At 45.8% G+C, this 17,299-nt stretch overlaps 1 protein-coding gene across 1 annotated transcript in view; it reads right to left on the minus strand.

Moving 5' to 3' along the window:
* Nucleotides 1-10,185: 10,185 nt before the first annotated feature.
* The window catches only part of LOC310809905 (protein kinase C alpha type-like), a gene marked incomplete at both ends in the record, with an annotated part of 125,921 nt that continues 118,807 nt past the window's right edge, over nt 10,186-17,299 (minus strand). The window contains 4 exons of the mRNA XM_083677425.1: nt 10,186-10,350; nt 13,293-13,433; nt 14,749-14,856; nt 16,885-16,965. Coding sequence (XP_083533551.1) covers nt 10,186-10,350; nt 13,293-13,433; nt 14,749-14,856; nt 16,885-16,965 — 495 coding nt within the window. The remainder of the gene's footprint in view (nt 10,351-13,292; nt 13,434-14,748; nt 14,857-16,884; nt 16,966-17,299) is intronic.

Genomic DNA, 17,299 nt, shown 5'->3' on the forward strand with positions numbered 1-17,299 from the left:
CCCAACGGACGACGCTCGACAGGCACTGGAGGAGGAGGAGGAGGAGGTTAGAGAAAGAGAAAGTGCAGGCACTAGAGTCTGTTTCAGAGGACTGGCAGGTGATCTGTAGAGGGGAGGAGGAGGAGGAGGAGGAGGAGGAGGAGGAGGTTAGAGAAAGAGAAAGTGCAGGCACTAGAGTCTGTTTCAGAGGACTGGCAGGTGATCTGTAGAGGGGAGGAGGAGGAGGAGGAGGAGGAGGAGGTTAGAGAAAGAGAAAGTGCAGGCACTAGAGTCTGTTTCAGAGGACTGGCAGGTGATCTGTAGAGGGCAGGAGGAGGGGGAGGAGGAGGAGGAGGAGGAGGGGGAGGTTAGGCATTGTCACAGGTATGGTACAGATAACTTCCATTCCCACCCCAGAGAAAGAGAAAGTGTCGGCTTTTCAGGCATTGCATTGGTCCACACGGGTTCTAAGGGATGGCTTTCATTTAGAAGACAGCACTTTAAAACTAGTGACTTCAGCAACAAGCATCAGTATGTTTCCAACAGCAAAAACAGCAACATTCAGTTCTCCCCCCCTCTCTCTCCCTCTCTCTCTGCCCCCCCCACCCCCCCACCCCCCCACCCCCCTCCCTCTCTCTCATCTCTCTCATCTCTAATATCTGTGTGTTCCCTAAGCAGTTCCAAACGGAACAGGGACATTTGGAACCCAAATCCCTCTTATCATGATCACCACCTTGTGAAATGTCAAATTGATCAGACGTCCCCTTTTGATCGCATCACAGGTAAATCCCCCATAATGCAGTTCCCAGTTGACTGGATGTCCAAGATTGTGTCTCTAAAGCTCTTTCACATTCCTGTCTTGAATTCATGATCAGTTTGAAAACAGAAAACACATCCATCCATCCAAACACATGCACGTACACTCACACACACACGCACGCACGCACGCACGCACGCACGCACGCACGCACGCACGCACACACACACACACACACACACACACACACACTCACACTCACTCAGACACACACACTCAGACACACTCACACACACTCACTCACACTCACTCAGACACACACACACACACACACACTCAGACACACACACACACACACACCCTCTGATCTCAGCATCGCTGAAGATGGTCCTGTCACACAGTGCATGCAAATGGTCTAATGAATGAGGGAGGAGGAGGGGGAGGAGGGAGGAGGAGGAGGGAGGAGGAGGAGAAGGGAGGCGAAGGAGAAGGAGGAGGAGGAGGGGGAGGAGGGAGGAGAAGGAGAAGGAGGAGGAGGAGGGGGAGGAGGAGGGAGGAGGAGGAGGGACGACATTTGATGGGAGGACGTGATTCAGAGATGTTCGATTAGGACTCCGTGTTCATGTCATCATCGCTCAAAGTGGAAACTGGGCAGGCGGATCACGCTGCAGGATGTTTTCTACATGCTGACTAGACGATGAATTAGTTCCTAGTGCAGATTGACGTATTAGTCAATTATATGCGGGGGTCCTTTTAAAAGCCTTTTAAAGGGCCTACGTAGATCCTTCGCAGATGGTCTAATCGCATATTCATAGTATAGAAAGCGTGTTCGGTCAGGTCTTTACGCTTGGTGCTTTACCACGCGTTGCATGTCTGATGTGAAGCGCTAGGCCTACGAAGGTGGGATGGCTTAAGAGGGAGGATTAGCAGCAAATGCACTGATAAGTTTGTTTTTGAACTATTGAGTGGATGCTACGGCACACAGTGCATACAGTATACAGTACACAAGATGAGTCTCGTAATGTAACGCACTTGGGAATATTTTACGCGCTGTAGTGCGTATAGTAAATATGTATTATTCGTAAATGAGTATTATTGGCGGTGTACAGTTCAGCTATTCACTGGTGGTGAACGTCTTAGCTGATTAATGGCTACATTAATAAAAACCCTGGAAAGCGGTAGTTCATTTAAAATAGGACCAAATGACTTGCATTAGGCAGTGGTGCATCGAGCGATGTTTTTCTGTGTCTGGGGAGATTTGTATCGCTCCTGTTCCCTCTGCACCCGCAGTGCCTCATCAGAGGTGCAGACAGCGTCACTCGAGACCCAGAGTGCGTCCTCAGCAATGAATGGGCTCAGGCATGTTGGAGTGGTCAGAGAGAAGATTGAAAACATTTCATTTGACAGATACCTTTAGAAATAAAAATAGTGACTTCAGCAAAAAGCAGTATGTTTCCAACAGCAAAAACAACAACATTCAGTTAAGCTGTTCTATTCGCCTCTCTCTCTCTCTCTCTCTCTCTCTCTCTCTCTCTCTCTCTCTCTCTCTCTCTCTCTCTCTCTCTCTTCTCTCTCTCTCTCTCTCTCTCTCTTTCTCTCTCTCTCTCTCTCTCCCTCCCTCCACTCTCCCTCTCAGCTGATTCCTTAATTCATCAGTCGTTGGTCCTGAAAAATATTTTTGCAAAGATGAATGAATGAATGTGATGGTCGTTTCAACCATTTAAACACTTTTTGGGGGGTTATATATTCCCTAGTAAAAGGCTGTAGAGGCTAAAATCGTTTGGAAATCTAAAGACCATATCCTTGCAATCGATTATTGACCAACTTTGAAGAGTGACATTTCTTATTTTGGAATGAGCTCTGGGAACAATACAGGCAGGCGAGAACCTGCTTAAACTGCATCAGCACCACGTCATTTTGTGCGCGCTCCATCGTCCGGCTGACTTCAAGGTGACAGGGTAACACGCGCAGCGCGATTCACTGTTATTAACACACACGCACACGCACACACACACACACACACACACACACACACACACACACACACACACACACACACACACACAGAACTACCCTGCTCCACTGCATGAAAAAGGATAGATTAGGGCGAAGCTGTACCACCACGGTGACAATCCTTCCCTCTGTCTGAAGTTTGGGAGAGAAGCAACAATTTGCAGATAGAACTTTTGATTAAGTCCCCGTGAATCAGAACTAAAAGTTGTACGCCTGAGAGAAGCGTCATTAGTCCGTGCGTGGGCCAGAGAGAAGCGGGGAGCTATCCGCGGTCCTGAATCCTGAACTAAGACACGGCGGTCAGTCAAATGATAGACAGGAAGGATGACGACCAAATAGGAATAGATGCCGACACATTTCACGATATGACACGATGTATATTGCAAAGAAGAATCCTCGAAAACAATATGATGCTGACTGTATAGTCTAGATTGGTAGCCAAATAAACGCTAAATCACTATAGAAATAATTAGTTCTGAAATCCAGAATTCAGATCGTCAAATGTTTGTAAAATGCAATGCGCACTCTCTCAGACAGCAAACACACAGGGCAAGCACAGCATACTCATATAAACAAACATGCTTGTTCAATACAACATAACATGGCTTACCTTTTGATACGATCGGTTTAACTGCAGTCGTATGTTTGGAGGTGATTTCTAGGTCCACTGCTAAAAGCGATCCCTCCCTCTCCTGTGAGTCCTCACCTGAAACACTAATTGGGGGGGAGAGAGAGAGCGAGCGAGAGAGAGAGAGAGAGAGGCGCTTCAGACAGAGGGAAAGATTGACACCGTGGTTGTACAGCTTCGCCCGAATCTATCATTTTTCATGCAGTGGAGAGGGGTTGTTCTCTCTCTCTCTGTGTGTGTGTGTGTGTGTGTGTGTGTGTGTGTGTGTGTGTGTGTGTGTGTGTGTGTGTGTGTGCGTGCGTGCGTGCGTGCGTGCGTGCGTGCGTGCGTGCGTGTGTGTGTGTTAATAACAGGGAAGAGCGCTGCACTTGTTGAGTAGGGATAGCACACATACACGCACACGCAGAGTCAAGCTGAACGAGGGAGAGAGAGAGAGAGAATCCACTGTCCCATTCCAATGACTGATCTCCCTGAGCTCAGCTGAACGAGAGAGGAAGGGAGGGAGGCAGAGAGAGAGAGAGAGAGGGGGGGGAGAGAGAGAGAGAGAGAGAGAGAGGGGGAGAGAATCCAACTTGTCACTTGGCCATCCATGATTCATATGTAGGGATACCTCTTTCCCATGACTGTCTGAGGGACATACACTCACCGGCCACTTTATTAGGTACACCTGTTCAACTGCTCGTTAACGCAAATATCTAATGGTGTGGGGGATATTTTCTTGGCACACTTTCGGCCCCTTAGTACCAATTGAGCATCGTTTAAATGCCACAGCCTACCTGAGTATTGTTGCTGACCATGTCCATCCCTTTATGACCACAGTGTACCCATCTTCTGATGGCTACTTCCAGCAGGATAATGCGCCATGTCACAAAGCTCACATCATCTCAAACTGGTTTCTTGAACATGACAATGAGTTGTGTACTGTACTCCAATGGCCTCCACAGTCACCAGATCTCAATCCAATAGAGCATCTTTGGGATGTGGTGGAATGGGAGATTCACATCATGGATGTGCAGCCGACAAATCTGCAGCAATGATGCTATCATGTCAATAAGGACCAAAATCTCTGAGGAATGTTTCCAGCACCTTGTTGAATCTATGCCACAAAGAATGAAGGCAGTTCTGAAGGCAAAAGGGGGTCCAACCCGGTACTAGCAAGGTGTACCTAATAAAGTGACCGGTGAGTGTATAGTACATACAGCAGCCCAGTGGAATGCACCGTGATGCTTCGTCGAAACTTCAATATAATATAACATTCTCCAACCACAGCCACGACGCAGATAGACACAAACTCGTCTTTGAAAAGTGAGTTGAGTTGTTGTTACAAGTCATCAGAATAGTATCACGTCCTGGGATCTCTGCACCAAGGCCAGCTCCGTCTGTCTGCTGTCACAGCGTTTATGGTTCAGTAAATTACTGTAACGGCGTTTCGTGACAGAAAACACATTCACAGAGTGCTCATTATACACATGAGAATCACTTTCACACGACCTGTTGATGAATAAACGTCGGACACAAATAGCATGTGCTCTGGGAAAATCAATAGCGATTACTTAGCGATATATTACCTCAGTCGATTATTGGGTTGTCGATCATTGATACACTACCTCAGTCCCCCCCCCCCAGTTCAGCGTCATTCTCCAAAGACATTGCACATTTGCATTCTCTCTCTCTCTCTCTCTCTCTCTCTCTCTCTCTCACACACACACACACACACACACACGCACATGCACACACACACGCACTCTCTCTCACACACACACACACACACACACACACAGACACACACACACACACACACACACATACACATGCACTCACACACACGCATACATACTATTCACGCTTCCAATATTATTGTTGAGTTCATGCTGCTATTACAATGCCACCGTATGTTATTATCATTGCTTTTCTCTATACTTAGTGGTATTGTTGGTGGTATTATTGCATTGCATTGTTAATTGTTGCTTAACCCTAACCCTAAAGCATTTCATTGTTAATTGTTGCTTAACCCTAACCCTAAAGCATTTCATTGCATACTGTGTCTAGTATTTTGTGTACATGACAAATCAAATTTGATTTGATTTGAAATCTCAGTGGCATAGCAGCCTGAGCCGTAGATTCATTGGGATTCCAAACGCATCATTACATCACTGAAGGGAAGCACACCTTGCAGATACAGGCCTTTGTGTCGGAAAGTGACGTGGCTCGCTCAAAAACTAGACAAAGAGTGAGCCTCTGGAGGGCTGAGAAGGTAGACCTGTGAAGGTAGGTCTGTGAAGGTGGGTCTGTGAAGGTAGGTCTGTGTGCTGTGAATGCTGAGTGCGCTGACAGACGACCCTGTCTCCAGATGATGACGTTCTGGGGATCGTTTCTGTAGACCAGTGGTTCCCAAACTTTTAACAGTCATGTACCCCCTGTCGGTTAGTTTGTAGCCTAATTGATATTCTATTAACATTATCCCATACATATTAGACATTGTGATAATATTATTCTGTTGGATTGGGTGCATGCATTTATTTTTTGGTACTGAGACTGCAGTCGGCTATTCAACAGGACTGTTTGGGAAGGTAAATCACAGATTTATTTCGCGTACCCCCTAGATCGATCCACGTACCCCCGGGGGTACGCGTACCCCACTTTGACAATAGTGGCTGTAGACCAAAGAATTGTAACCTGAACGTGCTGGTTCGAGTCACGCCGGAGACACTTTTCTTTTGTGCTAATTGTTGCTAATTTGTGTTGCTTATGCTAATATTTGCGAATGCCTTCCCCAGACAATTTACCCAAACCTTAACCGGTCAAAGTTAATCCTAACCAGTTGAAGTTGGTTGTGCTGGAAGCTATCTGGCTGGGCAGAGATTGGCTCCTCCGACAGAGGGCGAAACACACGTCAAGGCTTTTGCAAACAATCGCCCGGCAATTCCACTTGCTCCGACCGAGCCTCGAAATTGCGCCCTCCGGCTTGCCGACACACACTGGGAGGCAAAGTAGCATCTGCATGCTACTATATAACCAGACTGCTTCAAATCAGTGAGGTTTTTCATGAGGAACGCACGCGGACCAAGGACCAAGGACCAAGGACCAAGGACCAAGGACCAAGGACCAAGGACCAAGGACCAAGCCACAGTAGGAAACACTACAAAGATGCGCGAGACTAAAGGAATGGAAACTGCACATATGAGACTGATTTAATTTTCATTGTTTTATTCATACACGGTATCATACTACAGTTAACAGACAGACAAAGAGGAACCTGGCAAACAGAAGTGAGAAAAGTTTGAAAACGAAAATAGGCTAAACATCTCTATGGTCCCATTCATGTTATACACTCACCGGCCACTTTATTAGGTACACCTTGCTAGTACCGGGTTGGACCCCCTTTATTAGGTACACCTTGCTAGTACCGGGTTGGACCCCCTTTTGCCTTCAGAACTGCCTTCATTCTTTGTGGCATAGATTCAACAAGGTGCTGGAAACATTCCTCAGAGATTTTGGTCCATATTGACATGATGGCATCATTGCTGCAGATTTGTCGGCTGCACATCCATGACGCGAATCTCCCGTTCCACCACATCCCAAAGGTTGAACAGGTGTACCTAATACAGTGGCTGGTGAGTGTATGCCTAGTAAGGTTGTAACAATTATCAATTTAGTCCTAAAATGACGTACGATGCAGGAATTCGGTCATGTTGTCCAAAGACAGCTCACTTTCCAGACACAGATTCTCAATGTGAGACATATCATGGTGTATCTCAAAATATAATGTAGCCTATCTGCAGATAGACATGTGTGTCTCTCTCTCTCTCTACCCTACTATCTCTCAAATGGACAGACAACCAGCTCACATTCCCATGAACATTTATTTTTACTCAGCATAAACAATTTAATGTAAACATTCAATTTATTCTCAATTCTAAAATATCCATTTGGTCCTCATGTGATACTGAAGGCTGCTTTTAATACTTAATAATTTGCCACCCCAATCAATTAATCACAGGGACATAGCTGAAACTACGAATAGCTGCCCTCTAAAGAAAATGGGGTTTAAAAATGTATTAAAACCAGTCATGGCTAACAGAAACTGACTAGCCCACATTAAGCCTTCTTGAAATTCTTGAAGAAATTTGGCAAAAGGCTGAAAAGCCAAAACATTTTGTGCCCGTCTGTGGTCCGAATATTAAAAACGACACACCGACACATGTCGTTTAATCAAGCTAGGTCTAGGTCTTCTTAATTGAGAATCAAAGCTACAAGTAGCCTCTAGGCAAGCTGTTCTGTTTTGGTCTGGAAACGAATTCCCTGTAGCTGGTCGTTGTAGTGGATACGTCTCTCCAAGCGGGTTCTCAGTTTGGCACGGGTGACAAGAACTATAGGCCTAGCCTAAATAATCTGAAGGACAAGTGAGAAAACCCCCCCTAAAAAAACAACCATTGTGGTCTTTCGTCCTAGGTCTAAATGTAGGCCTACAGTCATGCATTTCTTGAACTGAAAACTAATTGGAGTCACGAAGAAGTTACGCTAAAACAAACAAGGTGGAAGAGTAGAACGTGGGAGAGAAGCGCACGAGGCTCGCAGGACTGAACCCGGGGTCTCCGCAGCATGCAACGCCGTCTCGCATGCTTAGATTAGGCCTACCTTCACATGCACACAGTGGAAGCAAGGACACGCGCTTTAGCCACCGAGGGAAGAATCCTATCTTGAAAACCCAACATAGTCTCCAACGGAATAGGTTCTGGGGGATCGTTTCTGCAGACCAAGGAAAAACGGTCTGGGGGGGTCGTATTATCTGGCTATACCAGCGTCTGACCACCTGTTGGGCTGTAAGATACGTCGCAAGTCGGGCGGTTCACCTTGCCAACCTCCTTGTGCGGTTTTCTGCCTTCCGTATTTACCTGCCAGTATAGTTAGATAGCACATTCACACAGAACGTATTCTTTGGTCTGCAGAAACGATCCCCCGGAACTTATTAATTTGGAGACTGGGTTGCAAAAACCGCGTCTGACTTGATAACGCAGTGACGTCAATGGGAGATTGGCGCAAACCTTCGAGTCAAGGGCGCGCAGGTCGAGATATGGATTCGGCCCTGGGAGAAGACCAAGGTAAGAGTGCATTGAACCAGCGCACGCATCACAGATAAACCTAGATACTGCATATCATCTATGACATTGAAAAAGTAAAAAACAAACGTGGATAAATATAGGAAATACATATTACAAGGTCTGCTGATACCAAGCTACCAAAGATTCAGCCTTTTGGGATATTCTAAACATAGAAATGTTCAAACCATCTAAGGTAGTAAAAGCACATTCAGTTCGTGGTATAAAATCTGCAAGTAACTTCTCTTTTTGAAATAGCTGTTTCTATATTTACAAAATGGTTGACAGAAGGTATAGGGCAAACATCTTTGTGGACATAAATGTATATTGAGTGAAACATAAAACAAAACCTTTGCAACAATGACAAATAATGTTGTCATTCAACTTTAAATCAGAATAGGACTTTCAAACATACAACAATTACATATCAACAAATATAGTAATACTTGGTTTTACAATGTTAGATATCAGACGTGTACTGCATCCCTATAGAGTGTAATGCTCATTTAGAATCAGAAAATAAGCATGCAACAGAGAACTGTATTGTGCATGAGGAAATAGCATTTTCAGGAATAAGATCAAAACACTGTCTCTTCATAGGCCTCAGTTAGAGATTCCCTCCCGCCCCCCCCCCCCCCCCACCTCTCTTTAAAAAAATGAAAGAAATCCAGGATACCAAGTTCTCTGTTGTAAAACCTCATGCGAGACCTCCACCTCATGTCAAAGTAGGCTATTGTTCATCGATTTAACTCTCTGCATTCAACATAGACCTTTGTAGTCGCCTGCGCAGTGCTGCTGGATGACACTGCCAACCAAACCGTTAACGAAACCGTTAACGAAACCGTTAACCAGAGGAAGGGTTGAGGCCCAGGCCAGAAGGAAAGACATCGTTGTTGACTCAGAGTTCTGTAAGAAACGGATGTATTGTATATACTATTGATACATATATGTAATAAAATCTTTTGTTCCACTTATTTGGCGCTGATGTAACAGTAGGCCAACTCTTTTCAGTATATAAATATAATATATATATATATATATATATATATATATATATATATGTGTAGCAGTTTAGAAATGGCAGTACAGTAGGTAGAGAGAGGAAGGCAGGGGTGGGACAGATAGACATGGTTCATTCCCACATGCACCATAGCTCATCACATGGCGATTGGGGGAGGATGAGTTCTCTCGTGTTTCTGGAGCGCTATCCAGGTGAGTCGTGGGACAGCAAAATAAGATCAGGGGGCCACGGACAGGAAGTGACTGTTGGGTTCTATGGGTTTGGTGTTGAAGGAGAAGGCAGTGGGTTACGGTGAAAAGGGGTCCCCCAAGGAACAGTGCAATTCAGTTCCTACTTCAGTACTGGTCTCACTGTACAGTAGTGGCTGTCCTATTCAAATCAAAGGGACCATGATTCTGCGATCCCCACATCAAACACACCCCACCCCCCCAAGTCCCCCAAGGACATTTTCGAGATTGTTGACTACTTGTTTACAGAATGTTGCCGATGGTAGAGTTCTTAGAACATAACGAAGATACTGTAGAGCAGTCTCTTTGACAGTGGAACATTGGTGTTAGGATGTTCTATCTGGAAGGTTGTTAGTGTCCCAGTCCAAGTGGCTCTCTCCCCCTCTCTCTCTCTCTCTCTCTCTCTCTCTCCCTCTCCACCCTTCTCTCCCTCTCCACCCTTCTCTCCCTCCGCTATCTCCTCATACCACACTGTGGAGGGACGGGTGGATGAACTGGTGGTTGATGAAGGAGAAGCCGGCGAAGTCGCTCTGGTCGATGTTGGCGATGACCAGCTGGTCGGACGGGGTCAGCATGGGCTGGGTGCGCGTGAAGAACTTGTCAAAGTTTTCGGCTCCTTTGCCGCCCTGTGAGAGAGGGGAAACAACATGGCGGATGTCAGATGGCACAGAGAGAGTAGAGGTAGAAGTCGCCCCTTACCCATCAATACAGGGTGAGATATTAGTCATCTTCTTCATGGATAAAAGGTAGATTCAGGGGGGCGTTTAGTGGCGTAGCACACTAATGCGCATGCCACATAAACGCAAGGTCCCTGGTTTGATTCCGACCCTCGACACGTCTTGCATTTCACCCCTCCTCTCTCTCTCTCCCATCCTTCCTGTCAACCTCTCTACCGTCTCTGTCCCAATAAAGCAGAAATGCCCTAAAAACATACTAAAAATTACAGTGAGATGTGTTTCACTCTTTTTCAGTTATCTGCGTATGCTGTAATACCTGAGGCTGTGTGAGAGAGAAGGCTGGTGCCTCACACACACACACACGCTCACGAGTCTCCAACCTGGGTCCTCTGTATTGCCACCGAAACGGCCGACGTCAACAAGCAACGCCACTGAAAACCGAGCGATTGGATGGCGTGGGGTGGGGGGTATTTACATTTACATTTACGGCATTTAGCAGACGCCTTTATCCAAAGCGACTTACAGCAAATGCATTTGTTTAAGCAAGTGAATCATCTATCCATCAGTCATCATAAGATAAAGTAATCAATGCCCGGACCAGGGGCCGTAGGCAGTCACAATGCCAGAAGAAGGATAATAGTCAGTCACAATGCTTTTGTTACCTTTTCAACTAGGTCACAGCTTTGAAGTCACCCAGTGGCTAATGGCCGTTATGCCATATGGGTAAATCTGCGTTTAGGGTTAGGATTTTAGGGTTATCTGATCCCAGATCTGCGATAAATGGCATCTGTCAAATGCATTTTCATAGCGAGAAACATCCAACTGAGGTAGGCGTTCTCACGTCCAGGACACTGAACGCCACAGGCAAGACACTGAACGCCACAGGCAAGGTCATGTCTGGGTTTCACTTGTGTCATAGATTTGTAGGCAGAGATTTCAAGATAAAATAGGTTAGACGTGAACCCCAGCTGAAGCGCGTGTGTACGTGTACGTGTGTGTGCGTGCGTGGGTGCGTGTGTGTGTGTGGTAGGGGTATTCTGAGGTTACTGTTACTGACTTTGCATCACTGTGAAGTTTGACATGAGCTGGCATGTCTATTGATAGTACTGTTATATCATACCACTCATAAGTCATGATGTCATATCATAGCAACAAACACACATCCTCTGTGGCTCTGTTGGTAGAGCATGCTGCTTAGGTTGTGGGTTCGATTCCTGCTGGGACTCACTGCAATGTAAGTCACTTTGGATAAAATTGGCGTACAGGACATTTATCGTGCACCCCAAGGCACCTGAAGAATTATTGAACCACAATCTGCAAATGATTCCTCTATCAAATCTGGCACCCCACGTTTGAAAGTGTTATCTATCAATCATGCAATCGGTTCTGATATCAGATTCATGTCCCCAAAAATATATGTATCAAATTGATGTTTGGGGTAGTCAAAACCTTCCCACCACATTGGGGAATACTGCTAATATGGATGGGATGGCATGAATCTGAAATATTTTAAAACAATTTAACCATTTTATATAACCCTTATTTTATTGAAGTTGACTGAGAACATGTTCTCTTTTGCAGGGACGACCCGGTTGGCTTCGCCTATTATAATGAGGATCATATGCAACAAAAAGCTCAGCGTGTTTGAATCCAAGGTCCTCGTCCAACCAGTGACGTGAGCTGGGAGGTTCTTGTAGAGCAGAGCTGACAGTGGTCCTCATAGCAGCCCTGAATGAATGGAGCCAGAATTAGCTTGTTTGTGAATAGCGACGTGTACATCCGGTCTGTAACCTTCAATTTGATGGGTGTGTGTGTGTGTTGTGTGTTGTGTGTTGTGTGTTGTGTGTGTGTGTGTGTGTGTGTGTGTGTGCGTGTGTGTTGTGTGTGTGAGGGATAGAACGCTGCTTTTCGAGGGCTATTTTTAAAGCTCTGAAGCAATGCAGCTTTGCTTTAGGCTCAGTTGGCAATGGGGGGGGGTCACACAAAAGCCCCCCACGCCTGGCGAGTGTGTTTGCAGCAACAGGAGAGGGAGATGATGGGGATGGGGGGGTGGGGATGGGGATGGGGATGGGGGGGTGAAGGCTGCAGCTGTGTGCCACTGCGGTCCTTTTAACCTCCCACTCTGCTGCCGGGCTGCAGGCTCCCAGACCCACACTGGGTGGGAGGAGATGAATAAGAAAGGCACAAACACACACACACACACACAAATACACACAAACACACACAAATACACACAAACACGGTCGCACACACACACAAACACAAACACACGCATGGTCGCACACACACACACACACACACACACACACACGCACACACACACACACACACATGTGCACACGCACACACGCACACACACACACACCCTTTCCGTCCCTAAACTCTCATTCAAACAAACTCATGCCCACAGGGGGTGCCTGCCATTCTATTGTGGAAGCAGAAAACAGTCTAAAAATACACTGGTGTTCACACATCAACTGTCCCTCCCAGAGCAAGCGAGGGAAACTGAGGCATGTTTTAGCCTAAATATACCCGTGACAATGTCTTTAAAAGCTACCGTGCCTGTTTGGAGTGTCTTATGAGGAGGAGATACACCTGAGGCACTGGTCATATTGTACATCAGAGTGCTAACCTCAGGTCCCGTCCAGTGACTGGTTATGACAGCAGTCTGGTCATGTGGGGTGTATATGTACAGTGCCCTGTGTAAGTAACGGGACAGTGCCCTGTGGAAGTAACGGGACAGAGAAGCATTTTTTTCCTTCTTTTGGCTCTTCACTGCTAAATACCACTTTTCACACTACGGTACTGTAAACCCTGGTCGTGTAGTCCGGGTCTAGTACCCTCCAGCCTGGGGGGCTCACAGTAGAAACCTTCCCCCCAGATCCACTCACCGTTTTGGGCTTGAAGGGTGGCTGGACCTCCCTGTTGGCGAGGCGGTCCCAGTCGATGCGTCTGAAGAAGGCCTGCTCCCGGATGTCCCTCTCTCCCTCCGGCCCACAGCCCAGGCGCTTGGACGGATGCTTGGTCATCAGCTGAGAGGGAGAGTGGAGGGAGGGAGAGGGGGAAGAGAGAGGAGAGAGAAAGAGAGAGAGAGAGAGAGAGAGAGAGAGAGAGAGGGAGAGAGAGAGAGAGAGAGAGAGAGAGAGAGAACAAGGGAAAAGAGGGGGAATAAAGAAAGGAATGAACCAAGCATTACTTTTGTGTTGTAGAGATGTCCAGTGTCTGCCTTCACAACAGCATTTCATTGGTGAACTCCATCGTGTCTTTCCTTCAACTCTGACAGATTAAAATCACATTCTCACTCGTTCATCTTCTCATTATTCTGAACCTGAACCTAAAAATAGCAACGGGGGGGAAATTGCGATGGTTTTCGATAAAACACATTACCACACTCAGCGGCCCCGTTTTAATTTAGCCTCCAAATCGTGTCATTAATAAAGATTAACTCCCGTCATGAATCATATTTCAAATGAAACGTAAAGGCAACAAAGATCAGGGTCAAGGCCTTCGTCTTCGTCATCATTGGGTGGAATAGCGATGATGAGTTATTATTTTCAGGAGCAGATGCGGCGAGTGATATCATAATGAAATGTTATGAGACGGTTATTAAATAGCTTGAGCTGCTCATCGGATCGTCGAAATTGAATTTCTTCTCTGTGTGAATTGCATCTGAAAGCTCAATCGGCTGGTAAATAAAATGGCCCACAGACCCCGTGGATGGTGTAACAGTGTCACAAAATGGATGCCCACAGACCCGTGGATGGTGTAACAGTGTCACAAAATGGACGCCCACAGACCCGTGGATGGTGTAACAGTGTCACAAAATGGACGCCCACAGACCCGTGGATGGTGTAACAGTGTCACAAAATGGACGCCCACAGACCCGTGGATGGTGTAACAGTGTCACAAAATGGACGCCCACAGACCCGTGGATGGTGTAACAGTGTCACAAAATGGACAGGGGGGTAGTGGGGATGAAGAGGTCTTTAGGAGGGACAGTTAAGAAAGCCTGAAGAGATGAGTCTTCAATCTACGGCGGAAGATTGGTAGTGACTCTGCAGTCATGGCCGCAGTGGGAAGCCCGTTCCACCAGCGGGGCGCCAGGACAGTGAAAAGCCGTGACCGTTCATAAAGGCTGTACAGTCCATGCATTCCACATTGTATCTGAATTAGAGGTATTATAGTACAATGCACCATACTGGTAAACCTGCCAGCTATCAGCATTCATAACAGCTCATAATTCCATATAACAGCCTATGTTAAACACATCGCTTCGCACACATGTGGTCTCCAGAGAGTAACCAAGTGACCTCTAGTTCCGCCGTATCCATGACGACCGGTACTCACGCCCTTGCAGATGACGACGGCCTCCTTGGACATGGACTTGGGATATGACACGTTGTGCTCCATGATGGACTGGAACAGCTCATCTTCATCCTCTCCATCAAACGGCGGCTACGTGTAAGGAACACACACACACACACACACGCACGCACACACACACACACATACACACATACACACATACAGTACCAGTCAAAAGTTTGGACACACCTTCTCATTCAATGGTTTTTCTTTATTTTGTATTATTTTCTACATTGTAGATTAATATTGAAGACATCAAAACTATGAAGGAACACATGTGGAATTATGTAGTAAACAAAAAAGTGTTAAACAAACCAGAATATGTTTTACATTTTAGATTTTTCTTCAAAGTAGCCACCTTTTGCTTTGATGACAGCTTTGCACACTCTTGGGAGCTAACCGTGTCATGTATTTGAAACAACTCTGAAGCTATTGTTGTTTGCTGTTTTGCTGCAGAGAGCAGAGGCGGTGGTGTGGGAGACGGTGGTGTGTGAGGCGGTGGTGTGTGAGGCGGTGGGCAGGACTGAGGAAGAGAACCCAACAGCCCCTCAGAACCAGGCTATGACTCTCAATTATCTGTGTGTGTGTGTGTGTGTGTGTGTGTGTGTTTGTGTGTGTGTGTGTGTGATCTCTCCACAAATACCCTCGCCACATTGTTGCCAGGAAACTGGTGACTTTAACAAAGTCGTGTTCAGTAATTACTCTGACCAGCTCAATGTCAGTTGGCAGAAGAAAGGGCCTGAACAATCCTGTGAGTTACCGGTAGAAGCTATTGACACTTAGTCCAGGGTAGAATTCGAGCTTCAGGTTTGTTAAACATACCCTGTTTATTATATATTAATAAATAATTATTTATTATTATTCTATTAATAATAGAATATATTATCTAAGTTCAAGTGGTCATTCATCATTGGCATCAAGCAGACCTTGAGCAGAGTCTCAAAAGATCCTTAAAGGGGCGATCTGGGATTGGTACATCCATCTATCCACATCCATGGGATTTTTAAATGAATGCTATATAGCTATTGATTCTTGAAGAATATAAATTAGAAATGCCTCAGGAACTTAGTTCAACTGTCTTACATCATCAGAACCCAAAATATAAGCTTGGAAAATACTCCATTGTTTGTATTTTTTTTTTTATTGTAAACCAACACTGTACATAACACGGTTAAAACTATCATTTTTATCTCATGGATGGTCAGTCCTTGCGTAGACAGGTCTGTCCATGAATTTGAGAGTGGTTACCTATTATTTCTCCAGCCCCGTCCCCCCATTCTTCCAAAAGGAAGTGGCGGGGAGACAGCTTTGTTGTTGTTTGAATCCCAGATTGCCCCTTTCACTCAGGGAAAGTGAAAATATCTAAAATGAATATAATTAACATTCATAGCAACAGCGCCACGGCCTTATTAGGTGCGGTTAACGCTGCCACTCAAAGTTAAATTAATCATAATTGCACCCAATCTGTTCCATTTATTTGGGATTGAGACCTACAGGTTCCGCCTGGTGCAGAATGTCTGGAGGGAGACACACAACAGATGGGCCGGAATATGGACCCGGTTCCACTTTAGAGCACGTTAGAGTTACAGCTAATTTCATCTGACAGACTTTGACTTTGGGGTTAATTACCCCATTAAATGTTGTGTTGTGAGTGACCCTTAAGAAAGCAATTTTTTGTTTGATAGATAGTGGTTAGGGTTTTGGTAAAGGGTTAGGGTTAGGGTTAGTTGATAGTTAGTTGAACGTCTTTAAAGGGACTCTCGGAATAAGGTGTCACTTTAGGGTGCTACTGAAAAGGATACTTCACCCAAATTACAAAATCACCTATTTGGTTCCTGACCCTGAAAGAAGTCAATGGACAAGGACAAACTTCTGTCAACACTTTGTTTCTGTTTATCTGGGCACTGTCACTAAGCACTAACTTTTAGCACCTTCAACCAAAAAAACAATGGAAGTCCCTAAATTAGTGTGTTTGAAATGCCGAAATCATCAGAACCAAAACGTAGAAAACGTGGTTCCTCTATCGACAAGGACAAAGTTTGTCCTTGTCCATAGAGGGACCGAATATGTGATTTTGTTATTTTGGTTAACTGTCCCTTTAAGAGAGTGAGTCCATACCTGTCCAGCCAGCATCTCGTACAGCAAGACCCCATAGGCCCACCAGTCCACTGACTTCGCATAGGGCTGATATGCGATGATCTGCCACGGGAGAAGAGGAGGGCGAGGTTAAAGAGCTGCGTTGACTTACGACTGGGAACCAAACACACAGAAACTGGAGGTATCCTTTATTGATTCAACAACGTGACAACAATAGTCTTTTTTATTACCCTGTACCAAGAAAAAAGCGCTGGACAGAGACACTCCCTGGCTAAATGAAAGCACCCGCGCCTTAATAAGGGAGCGTAGGAAGGCGGAAAGAACATGGAAGGCCTGTAGTCTCAGCGTTCGTTTGAAAGATCTGACGAAGGAATTGAATGCTTCTGTAAAGAATGAGGGAGAAAGGTATGTCTGTAATCTGACCTCCGAGAACTCT

Source organism: Argentina silus (genome assembly GCF_951799395.1).
Source record: "Argentina silus genome assembly, chromosome: 9".
NCBI lineage: Eukaryota > Metazoa > Chordata > Actinopteri > Argentiniformes > Argentinidae > Argentina > Argentina silus.